The sequence below is a fragment of the Sciurus carolinensis genome, chromosome 1, assembly GCF_902686445.1.
Source record: "Sciurus carolinensis chromosome 1, mSciCar1.2, whole genome shotgun sequence".
Lineage (NCBI taxonomy): Eukaryota > Metazoa > Chordata > Mammalia > Rodentia > Sciuridae > Sciurus > Sciurus carolinensis.
The window spans coordinates 190,965,858-190,977,944 of NC_062213.1; the positions used below are offsets into that span (position 1 = coordinate 190,965,858).

At 53.3% G+C, this 12,087-nt stretch overlaps 1 protein-coding gene across 4 annotated transcripts; it reads left to right on the top strand.

Annotated features, from left to right (window-relative positions):
- Positions 1-1,041: 1,041 nt before the first annotated feature.
- Positions 1,042-11,765, top strand: Paqr7 (progestin and adipoQ receptor family member 7). Of its 4 annotated transcripts, none has more exons than XM_047550455.1 (2): positions 1,042-1,060; positions 9,739-11,765. In XM_047550455.1, exon 2 carries the CDS (start codon positions 9,760-9,762, stop codon positions 10,795-10,797), a length of 1,038 nt encoding a protein of 345 aa, XP_047406411.1. In that variant the 5' UTR covers positions 1,042-1,060; positions 9,739-9,759; the 3' UTR covers positions 10,798-11,765. The 4 variants fall into 4 exon arrangements, with proteins under 4 accessions (XP_047406411.1, XP_047406387.1, XP_047406403.1 ...); XM_047550431.1 differs by lacking the exon at positions 1,042-1,060 and adding an exon at positions 1,634-1,790; XM_047550447.1 differs by lacking the exon at positions 1,042-1,060 and adding an exon at positions 1,961-2,195.
- The last annotated feature ends 322 nt before the right edge of the window (positions 11,766-12,087 follow it).

Consider the following 12,087-nt stretch of genomic DNA (forward strand, 5'->3'; position numbering starts at 1 on the left):
TGGTGAGAGTTTAATAAATGGTTGCTTTAAAAATGAGCCCAGCACAAAGCAGATGTTCCAAAAATGGAAGCTGAGTCCAAGCCATCTTCTGACACTTTAGTTTTTACTATGATATACTATATTCCATTATATAGAATATTTTTTCTACAATGTCTTTGTTTTCATCTCTTGTACCATATCCGGTATAGATGAGGATTTTCTATGATACTTTCTTTTTTTTTTTTTTTTTTGGTACTGGGGATTGAACCCAGGTTTTTTTTTTTACCACTTAGCCACATCCCCATTCCTTTTTTATTTTGAGACAGGCTGGTCTTGAACTCGCCATCCTCCTGCCTCAGCCTCCGGGGTCACTGAGATTACAGGCATATTCCACAGGCCAGGTTCGATGCTACTTTTTCTATCCATATGGAAAATGAAGAAAGATTTAAGAAATTATTCGTTTCTCAGCTCTCCCGTTACTTTCTTTTGGAAACAGGTCTTGCTATTTTGCTGTAACTCCTGAGAGCAAGGGGTCCACCTACCTCAGCCTCCCAAGTATCTGGGGTTGCAAGGTGTGCACATTATCCCTGGCAGATTTAGGTATTTCCTTTTGGTTTATCTGAACTCCTTGAAGGAGAGATAGGTTTCATGCTATTGCATTATGATTGTATGTTTCATTGTAATAAAGAGTGAAATTTACATTCCCTTAGTATTTTGCAGTGGGCAAAGAACACTCATGTCCATTATTTAATCTTCATATGCCTCAGGTTGGTGTTTTCAGCTTCATTGTACAAATTATAAAACAGACCCAGAGAGAGCAAGACTTGTCTAAGGCCCAGGGAGAGCTGGGGTGGTGCCAGGCCTTGGGCTGCCATGTGCCCTCACGCCACAGCAACCACCCCCAGTGGACTCAAAGCTCCTCAAGGGCAGGGCGGGGTCTCCGGAAGGCCTCTGTCTACCCGGCCCTGTCCTCCAGACAGGGCAAGGGTGTCTCCCTCTTCTGCCTGGCCCAGGTCTTTGCCCACGAGAGGAACAGGCTATCAGTGGCCCTGTGATCCAGGATTTACGGAAAGTCTGCGGGGTACAGGGTTCTTCCCCTCCAGGTGCCCCCACCCCCGGGGGGGAGATGTGACATGGGGTGGGCGTCTGTTTCGTTTGTTTTTTTTTGGTGCCGGGAGTTGCACCCTGGCGTTGGCCTCCCGGTGGACGTTTTAATACAGGTCCAGACAGAGCACTGCCTGGGCAGATCCGGGAGGCTGCCGGAGGAGAGGGCTTTGGGTGAGAAGTGGAATCAGCCAGGGGCGCCCGAGGTGGGGGTGCAGCGCCCCAAGCAGAGAAATGAAGGCGGGGAAGGTCACCTCTGGACCCCAGCACCCTCGTGAGGGGCAGGGTGTGTGCCGGGCCCGGGGCTCCAGCGGGGTCGTTCGAACACTTTCTGCTACAACCTTCCCTCACCCTCGCCGCGTTGGCCAGGCCCAGAAAATGGAGCCTCTGCGGCCGCACCGGACCCGGGAAGCTGGACAAGGGCTTCGGCTCCCTGGATCTCCCTTTCCCATTTCTACCCGCCGCGCGAGAAGTCCCCGGGCTCGCCGTGGCGGGCGGCAGCGACGCCTCCCGCCGGGGGCAACAGGAGCTTGCGCCAGGCCCAGGCCGGCCGGCGGGCGCGGGGGAGGCGGCGCGGCCCGGTGCCCGCAGCGCCGCCCTCCCGGCTCCCCGGGCCTCCCCGGGGCGGGGCCGCCTCCCGCCGCCCCTTTATCTGCGGGTCGGGTCGTGCGGCCGCGGCGCCGGCTCCCAGCTCTGCCCCGCCACAGGTGAGGGGGCCCGCGGGCGCCGCGGGGGTGCGCCCGACTGAGCGCAGTGGGGCCGCCGGGCGGAAGCGCTGGACTCGGGGTGCGGGTAGGGGCGCTAGGCAAAGGAGCCAGCCGGAGGGAGGGACGGGAAGGAGGAGCGGAGTTTGGGGCGCATCTGCGGAAGAGTAGCAGGGGACACGGGGACCTCTGGCAGGGAGCGAGGACGCGAACGCAGGGCCCAGCGGGCATCAGGAGTCGGGAGCGCGGGGAGCCGCGGAGCAGAGCGCGGGACCGCGGGCGGTGGGACCGTGGCGCCGCGGCCCGGTGGGGAGTGGGCGTGGCTGCTGGGGCTGAGGATCCCGGAGCGGCGCGGCCCGGAACAGGGCCCCACCCAGCTAGGCCTCCCACCGCCCCCTTACCAAGGAAGTACGTGATAATGGGGCAGAAAGGTGTGTGGGTGTGCTGCTGGGGAACCAGAACTGGGGAGCAGCTCTGCTGGGGCCCCGAGGTGCTCTGGCTCCCCAGGCCCAAGCCCTCCCTGGGGTCAGGAGGGCACGATTTCCCCAAGGTGAAGGAAGGGGAGCACGCTCCAGGCCTGAGGACCCCAGAGATTGCCCTGGGGCAGCTCCCGAGGCCTGTGGGGCTATTTCAGGCCGAGGCCTGGGAGTTCCATGGATTCTCAAAACCGGCTGCACTTGCTGGAAGGGTAGGACCTCAAGTTTGGAGCTCCTGTCTGGGGTAGGGCCCCAGTCTCTCATCGGCCTGGGTCCCCTTGGTGAGAGGATGCTCTTCTCTGGTCCCACTTCTGCTCCCAGAGGGCCTTTGCTGGTCAGCAGTACAACTCAGGTGCCTTTCCTATGCCCTGTGCTGGCTGACTGTAGCCAGCTTGCCCAGCCTCTCTGGGCTGCTCCAATCCCCCAACCCTCAGGGTCTCCTCCTCAGAGCAGTGGTGAATCTGAACTCCACGAAAGAATTTCTTTAAGAATTACTTATTTCAAGCAGGATGAAGTGGCACGTGCCCGTAATCACAGCAGTTTGGGAGACTGAGGCAGGAAGATCACAAGTTCAAAGCCAGCCTGAGCAACTTAATGAGACCTTGCCTCAAAATAAAATTTAAAAGGGGCTTGGGGATGTAGCTCAGTGGTAGAGTGCCCTTGGGCCCAATCCCCAGTACCACCCCCGCCACTCCTGCAATTTGCTTATTTCATTCTGATCACATTTCTGAGTATAAACGGAGGCTCAAAAGTTCGGCTACAAACAAAAGCAGTTTTGTGCAGTCCTGGAAGTCTTGGTGGGAATTTTTCTTTAAGCATATTGGACTGAGTTGGGGAACTAGTTTGCAATGAGGGAGGTGACCCAGTTACAGAGAGATCTGGAAGCCCCTGAGAGAGGGGAACTTTGCTTGTCCAATCTGGGTCCCCCCCAGCAGGTGCCCCGTAGTTGACTATGGTGCAGGCAGGGCAAGAGCACTGGTTTTGGAGTCAGATATAGGTGCTCTGCCATCCTGCCTCTGTGCCTGGGATGACAGGTGAGCCTCAGGCTCAGAGTTGTGAGGGAGAGGAGATGTGTGTGGGCGCTAAACAGCAAGCCACTCATAACCTGATTAATGTTAGTGCCTATTAGTAATAGTTCAGACTCTGCCATTGTGTGTCCTCCTCCTGGGACCCTTGCAGAGGGTTTGCCTCTGACAGTCCCAGTATCAACATGGCCTGGCCTTGTTACTGTTTTATTTTATTTTATTTGTACTGGCGAATTGAATCCAGGGTGCTTAACCACTGAGTCACATCTCCAGCCCTTTTTATTTTTTATTTTAGGACAGGGTCTCATTAAATTGCTTAGAGCCTTGCTAAGTTGCTGAGGCTGGCTTTGAACTTGCAATCCTCCTGCCTCATCCTCCCAAGCTGCTGGGATTACAGATGTGTGCCCAGCTATTTATCAGTTTTGAGATGGGATATTGCTGTGTTGCCCAGGCTGGTCTCAAACTCCTAGACTCAAGCAATCCTCCCTTCTCAGCCTTCCAAAAATCACACAGTGCCTAGCCTTATTATTATTATTTTAAAATTTACTCTTTAGCTGGTGCACAAAAACAAAAATTGTACATATTAATGGGGTGCTATGTAATGTGTATACACGTGTATACGTTGTGTGATGTGTAAAAACCATGGCCTTAATCTTCCAAAACTAAAGGCTGAATGTTCTCTCTGATAGGCAGATACTGACACACAATGGGAGGGGGGAGAATAGGGAATAGGTAAGACAGTAGAATGATTTGGACATGACTTTCCTATGTTCATACATGAATTCACGACCAGTTACTCCACATCATGTACAACCACAAGAATGGGAAGTTATACTCCACGTATGTATGATATGTCAGAATAGATTCAGCTGTCATGTATAACTAAAAAGAACAAATAAAAAATTTTTTTAAAAGTTCAACATGGAAAAAAACCCCATGACCTCATTATTTTTATCTAACAAGGTTAGACTTTGTCTTCCATGGCAAGATAAAGTTGTCTTTAATAAAAAAAAAAATGCTGAACAATCAGAGCTCAAAAGCAACAATGAATATTTTGCATGCCGGGAAGGAGGCAAAGAAGTAGAATTATAACCAAACAGTGCTGATAAATAGGTGTTATTTTAAAAGTTCGGCTCTTACAAGAACCCAAAGGTTAGCTATTATCATTCTGACTATAACCAAGGAAATAAGCTCAGAGAGGTTAAGGAACTTTTGGAAAGTTACCCAGTAAGTTCCAGACCTGAAATCCCATCTGCACGTAAAGCTGAAGATTCTGGCTTCTCTTGAAACTGTCTGTCAGAGGTGAGTGTCGGATGCCCACCCTTGGGGCAGTGGCCCGCTCCAACTCGCCAGCTGGAGCAGTGTTCTGGTATCAGGAGTGCTGAGGCTGGCGTGCAGTGAGCACTGAGTGAAATCTGGGGATGGGAGTAACTCTGGGCTCTCCTTCTCCAAAGCTTGTCTTCTTTTTTGTTCAGGGGATTCATTTATTTCTTTACTCATTTATTTATACATTCCCACATCCCCAGCCCCACAACTTTTTTTTTTTTTCCTGAGACTGAACTTGCGGTCCTCCTGCCTCAGCTTCCCCAGTCCTGGGATTACAGAGGTGCAGCACCTGGCCTTAAAGCTGGTTTTCTATTGTACCCCTACAGCCTGGCCTTCCGTTTTGCTCCAGGGCTATTTGGGAACCTTTGACCTTGGGAATCGATGGAGTCCAGGAGGAAATATCCCTGGCAAGTCTTGGCTCAGGAGGGAGGTGAGGCAGATAACCTTGAGTTTAGGAAAGGGCAGTGTGGTTCGCCTCTCCGGCTGACAGAGGAATTCCCCCTGGAGCTCTGGGGATGAGCCCTGAGGTCTAGCCAGCCTGGGAGCCTTCCAGATCTTCTGTAAGACCTGGCCAGGGCACATGCCTCTACAACTGTCTGCTCCCAAGGTTTACCTCGTGTGTCCTCCTGCTCTGGGCGGGGACTGCTGGGGCTACTGAAGTTGAGGCCCTTTACCTGCACTGTGACTTCCCAGCCACCTGGAATGGCCCTGTGGGTAAATGCCAGTTTTTAGGGCTCTGTGAATCCAGTGGGTTACTCTGAATGGTCTTTGCTGGCATAAATTTAATGATGAAAGAAGTTCAGTATTCCCAGAATTCCAGTCTTCAACCAAATTTTCCAGATCCCTAAATAGTCCTTCAGGGATAAGGTAAATGCTTAAGGAGACACAGTCAACTCTCTGAACCCCCAGATCAGTGGCACTAGCTATTGAGGGCTTAAAGAGGACCGATTTTTCTTTTTTCTTTTTTGAGAACCCAGAGCACATTTTGTAAGTGGAGAGTATTTCAAATACTATTATTCTTGTTTTTGTTTTTGTTTTTGCGGTGCTGGGGATCGAACCCAGGGCTCTGTGCTTGCAAGGCAAGCACTTTACCAACTGAGCTATCTTCCCAGTCCTATTATTCTTATTCATATTAATAATATAGCAATCATTTATTGAGTCCTTAAATTGTGCTAATACTTAGTTCTAGTCAATTTAATCTTTGCAGCAATCTGTGAGGTAGAAAATATTGTCATTCCTATGAGGGAGTTAAGGATCAGAGAAGGTGAGTCATTCATCTGAGGTCACACAGCTAGTATGCTATAGAATCAGGTGTCAAATCTGGTTGTCTGAATCGGAAGTCAATCTCCTTTCCAAGCCTTTACAGTGTTTGCTTTCACCTTTATTTCTGGTGTCCTTTGTTTTGATTCCCACTGAGCAGAGGGCAGGAACCAGCCACGTTTGCCTGGCACCCATGAACCAGGCCCTGGACACCTGGTTCCAGCCCAGGTTTGCCTTCCCTTGCTTGTGATCCTGGGTGAGTCACTACTTTCCAGCCAGCCAGCCTCTGCTTTTCTGTGTCTCACACAGGTTAATGGTGAGCTGCTTTCTGCAGCTGAGGCCAGGCTCCGTGGTCACACAGCACAGCCTGGATTTCTCCAGGGTGGGAGCCGTGAAGGGAGGACAGAAGTGTGGGAAGTTGTCCTCAGCCCCACCCTCTGGTGACATCACACAAGACACTTGCAGTCCCTGGAAGCCCCACCCCAGTGCCCCTCACCTGTGGCAGTGCCACCCAGTGCTTGGCATCTGGCTGCTTTTCCCAGTCCCACAGCAGACGTCATCAGCTGCCAGGCTTGAGAGAAGCACCCCAGGTACCCAGCGCTGTTGGCAAGGCCTGGCAGCGCGTGTGGGGTGTGCTGGGCTGGCGGGCGGGCAGTTCCAGGCAGGGCCAGCTGCACGGAGGATGCTCTGCAGGCCCCTCTGGATACCTACTCCCTTCCTCCGGCTCAGGCTTGGCTTCTTCCTCTGCTCCCTCTTTTCCCCTCGAATCAGGCTCTCTGTCCTTGGATACAGGGGATGGGAATTCATTTTGAAAACAGAGCTGTTTAGATGGAACAGGGCTTCTGGCTAAGAAGGAAATAGGGCAGCAGGTCCTGTCACCCTAACATGGCGCCTCTGGGTTCTGTCTTAGGCATACCGTCTGGGGGCATGGGGCTTGTGCGCGAGTGTTGCCCCCCTCCTGAGGCGGTTGCTGTGAGCCAGGGCTTCCCTGTGCAGAGCGAGTGGGTGACTGGCAGCTGAGGAAGGCTGTGGCCAGAAGCCTAAGGAGGTAGTGAACAGGAAAGGACCTGGTTGCTTGCTTTAGAGCAGCATTGTCCAAAATCACTCTGTGGAATGCCCATGGGTAGGACGGGAGGCAGGGCAAGATCTGGAGCTGGTTCCAAATCTTGGCTCTGCCACACGCACTCTCTCTGACCTTGAGTAAGGAGCTCTTTATGTGCGGCAACAAAATGGGCATATTAATCCCTACCTCCCAGGGAAATGAGAACTAACTGCAGTAAGCCTATAAATAGTGAGCAGGTAGTCAACACATGACATTTTGGCTGATTTATATGCAATTACTGGGAAAGGAATCCTTGGTTATGTAAGCTTAGAACATGTAGGTTCAACAACACGTTGCTGCCTTTCATGTGCTGTTATGCCTGGGGAAGTTTCAAGAATGGAATACGGAATGTAGGACTGGAATGAGCAGATTATAGGGACCCAGTAACTAGGAGTCCACAGGGCACCGTGGCAGGGTGGAAACCTTGCTGGCTGGACAACTCGGGAAGGCCCTCCTGTCTCCAGGCTCAGGTTTCCTGGTGTGAAGCAAGGAAGCTGCAGGAGACCTTTAGAGGCCTTTTCTGAGCTTCTGAGTTGGGAAGACAAAATTGTGGACAAGGGCGGAGGGTGGAGGCCGGATGGTTGTAGCTGAAGTCCAGCCTCTCGGGGGAGGAAAAGGTCCAGCGCCGGCCTCACAGGGACGTTCTCATGCTCTGGGTGGAAGTGGCACCAGAATCAGTCCTTCAGCAGGGTCCGCTTCCCCAACCTGCCCGGGGCCAGGCTCTCTGGGGTAGAGCAGGAAGAGAGGCACCTGGATAAGTAGCTGCTTTTGTGCCTTAACTCCTGCCTCCTGCTGGGCTAGGAAAGGAGCGATGCCAGCGCCAACTCCAGAATCCAGTGCGGGAAGAGCTCAGGGATGCGGGTCAGGCTGGGCTGGGGATGAGGGCGGGGCTGGCCTTGCGCTGCCTCTGCGCAGCAGGCGCCGCGTGAATTACCGAGTGAATTTACTTGGGCCGCGTGAATTACCGCGGGACTAGGGGCAGGGAACAGGAATGCGTCCGCCTGCCCCGACAGTGGCTGGCGTAAAGGCAGTTGCAGTTGACACCTGATGAACAAGGGGTAGAAACCCAACAAGCTTGTTGGAGGGGATTTATTTGGTGGCAGGGCGCGGGGAGGAAAAATCTGGCAGGTTTTTCAATACACAGTCAATGAATGATGACAAGCCTGAATTAAGCAAGGGATACCAGGCAGCACAGCCTGCAGTTACGAGGTGACTAATGGCATTTGCCACTTCATCTTGCCAAGGCCATGTTAGCATGGTGGTTGAGTCCAGACTGACTTCGGATGTGCCTCAGCCACTCCCTGGTTGGCTGGGTGGCCAAGGTACTTCATATCTGTGCCTTGGTTTCCTTTTCTGGAACATGGGGCTAGTGACAGTGTCTACCTCACTGGGTTGATCATTACACGTGGAGAGCTGAATGCTGCCTGGCACGTGGCTGGTGCCGTGTAAACGCTCCCGGGTCCTGGAGTTCCCAAGGGCAGGGGTCAGATCCTTTTCCACTGTCCCCTCTCCTGGATCCAGCACCCGTCTGAGGCACAGCAGGCTCAGGATCTGATACGTGAATGAATGAATCAATTCTGTCACCTGTTGTAGGTCAGAAGGAAAGGTGGGGGGCAGTAAGGAGGCCCGCGGAGGAGGCAACTTGTGCTGGCCTCAGAGGATTTCAGCTTTTTAGAGAAAGGACGAGGGCACAGGGTGTGACACTGGGGTTAGGCAGGAGATGAGGGGTGAGCAATCTTAGGGCCTGGAGTGCCAGGATGAAGGGTTAGGTTTGATTTATTTGGAACCAGAAACATGCATAGTGGAAAAACTGGCTGAGAAATAGAGGTGGGGCTGAGGGGAAGGGCTGTTTCTACAGCATTGGTTAGCTGGGGACTTTCAGGAAAAAAGTAGCTTTTGTGTTGGGCCTTGAAGGATATGGAGTGTTATCAGAATGCTACTATGTTGTCCTTTTATTCAGCAAATACTGAGTATCAGGCTCTTGCTAAATACCAGGGCTACACAAAATAATGAGACAAACTGTCTACCCTCATTTAGCTCACATTAATGATTTCAGTGCCCACAGACAAGTGTTGTTAACAGCCAAAGGATGGTCTGAAGGACAGAAGAAATGGGTTTTGAGGGATGAATAAGAGTTTGCCAAGTAGGCAAGATGGGGAAAATGTTGCAGGCAGAAGGAACAGCATGTGCAAAGCTATAGACATGTGAAACAGCAGCTCTAGGAACTTGGGGAGACTGGGTTTGAATGCATGTGGCTGAGCAGCCAGGCTGAGAATGAAGAAGGCGCTAGTCACGTAGGGAAATGGAGAGTTGGTAGAGCCTCAGGCAACTCTGGAGAGACTGCAGAGACAGTGGGTCTGTTAATAGAGTCATTGTTCCACCAGGCAAACAGTGTTGGTGGCACAAGTGGGCTGAGTCGCTTTGCATGTGCTGGACATGATGGGTCTGTGCTCCAGGAGAGAGAACAGCTGGGCCGCCGTGAGGCACCGGGGAGCTACCGAAGGCATGCCGTCCTGACGCGGACTGAGCCCCCTGCGTGCCAGACCCTGCTCTAGGCCCTCGGGGAGCATCAGGGAACCAAACGGAGCTCTAGCTCTCCGAGGTCGGGTGGGAGCTCTCCTTAAGATAAGTCCCTCCTCCAACCCTGCCAAGGACGGGCTTGTGGGCGGAGGGAGGAAAACTTGGGCGTCAGAGCCCGGCTGCTGCTGGCCGGGGGCAAGCAGGACACCAGGCCCTTGACTCTGCTCTGGCCTCTCTCCCAGCTCCCCGTCCAGGCCCCAGCCATGGCCATGGCGGTAGCCCAGAAGTTCAGTCACCTGCTGTCCAGCCTGTGGCACGTGGGCCAGGAGTCTGTGCGGCCAGAGCCCGTCTTCACCGTGGACCGGGCGGAGGTGCCGCCCCTCTTCTGGAAGCCGTACATCTACGCCGGGTACCGGCCGCTGCATCGGACCTGGCGCTTTTACTTCCGCACGCTGTTCCAGCAGCACAACGAAGCGGTGAACGTGTGGACCCACCTGCTGGCGGCCCTGGCGCTGCTTCTGCGGCTGGCCATCTTCGTGGGGACCGTGGACTTGCTGGGAGACCCTCACGCCCTGCCCCTCTTCATCATCGTCTTCGCCTCCTTCACCTACCTCTCCTTCAGTGCCCTGGCTCACCTGCTGCAGGCCAAGTCTGAGTTCTGGCATTATAGCTTCTTCTTCTTGGACTACGTGGGTGTGGCCGTGTACCAGTTTGGCAGTGCCCTGGCGCACTTCTACTATGCCATTGAGCCCGCCTGGCATGCCCGGGTGCAGGCCATTTTCCTGCCCATGGCTGCCTTTCTGGCCTGGCTCTCCTGCATTGGCTCCTGCTATAACAAGTACATCCAGAAGCCAGGCCTGCTGGGCCGCACTTGCCAGGAGGTGCCCTCCGCACTGGCCTACGCGCTGGACATCAGCCCAGTGGTGCACCGTATCTTGGTGTCCCCTCACTCTGACACAGAGGACCCAGCTCTTCTCTATCACAAGTGCCAGGTGGTATTTTTTCTGCTGGCTGCTGCTTTCTTTTCTACCTTCGTGCCCGAGCGCTGGTTCCCAGGCAGCTGCCATGTCTTTGGGCAGGGCCACCAGGTTTTCCACGTCTTCTTGGTGCTGTGCACACTGGCTCAGCTGGAGGCTGTGACGCTGGACTACGAGGCCCGACGGCCCGTCTATGAACCTCTGCACACCCGCTGTCCCCACAACTTCTCTGCCCTCTTCTTGCTCACTGTGGGCAGCAGTGTCCTCACTGCGTTCCTTCTCAGCCAGCTGGTGCGGCGCAAACTCAGTGAGAAGACCGAGTGAAGGGAGGGGAGCCGGTAGGGAGGGGTATGGTGGGGGACAGGGGTTCGGGCTTGGCCCTGGTAGGAACAAGGCCTGGTAAAGTTGTTTGTGTCTGGCCCGCGGTGACTCCCTGCAAGCACCTCAACTGCCAAGGATGGCATGGCGTTGGCCAACCTTTAGACTTGGGGATTGGCCAGTTGTTGCTGGTCAACTCTGGATTTGCCCAGCCCTCTGCCTGGGAGAGGTTAAAGGATGAAGGTGTGGGCCACCCTGGCTTCCCCTCCACTGCCTCCCTCTAGGGGTAAAGGTGGGGCTCTGCTGGGGTCAAGACCCTGGTTTGGGGCTTCCAGATTTGTCTGGGTGGGTGGTGACACTTAGGCCAGAGTTACATTTGAGAGGCAGGGGAGGCCTCAGTAACCCACCTCTACCTACGTTTTACCAGTGGAGGGGAAAGGTTCAGGCCCAAATAAGTGTAGGACCTTACTGTCCCTTGAGCTTCTGCCTGGATCAGAGCTCCAGTGAGCCCCAAAGGTAGAAGACTGTGCCATACTCAACGGGATTCCAATCAGTGCCATATATCCAAGTAACTGTCCCAGACAGTGAGCCCCAAGTCTCCTAGCTCTGGCCTGTGTCCCACACAGCAGTTCCCAGAGTTTTTCCCAGATCTCAGTAATCCATCCAGTGTTTCCTTGGCCTCCACTCAGAGGCAGGCCACCAGGCTGTGTGGTCAGTGCAGGATTACAGAGGCTTTAATGCCAGATTGAACTGTCAAGGAAGAAGGGAGAAGGGAATCAATGCTCCCCAGGGCACCCAGAGTCTTGGCTGGGAAGAGTGAACAGGAGTTTGCAGACAGAATAGGGCATTTGAGGCATAAGGGAGCAAAACCTGAGCAAAGGCCCAGAGGTACAGGAGGAGCTCAGTGGGGCTGGAGCGAGGGCTGCTTTGGACTCTGGTATGTCCTGGATATAATAAAGTGACTGATAACAGCTGCTGCTTGACTTTTTGTCTCCTGTTCTAGGGAGGGAGCTCTGCTCATGATATTGGGGGAAGTTTTCCTAATAAAGCTGGAGCCCCTTGGGGTGGAGGGGAGGAATTCCTGTTTTATCTTTGCCCAGGTAGGTTGGGGCCTTATTTTATGTAGAGAGCTATATGTAAATAGATATGCACACATATATATGACTTAATTTGGCAAGGGAGTGTGGGGGGAGTTTTATTACTAAGTTTCAGAAGTACTTAAAAGAATGTGTCTAAAATATAGAGAGTCCCACTTATAATATGACCAGGATTTATTATTTTTTGGTTTTTCCTTCA

Excerpts from the sequence above, each read along its gene's own strand:
- Paqr7 (XM_047550455.1), top strand. The coding sequence starts at position 9,760 with ATGGCCATGGCGGTAGCCCAGAAGTTCAGTCACCTGCTGTCCAGCCTG.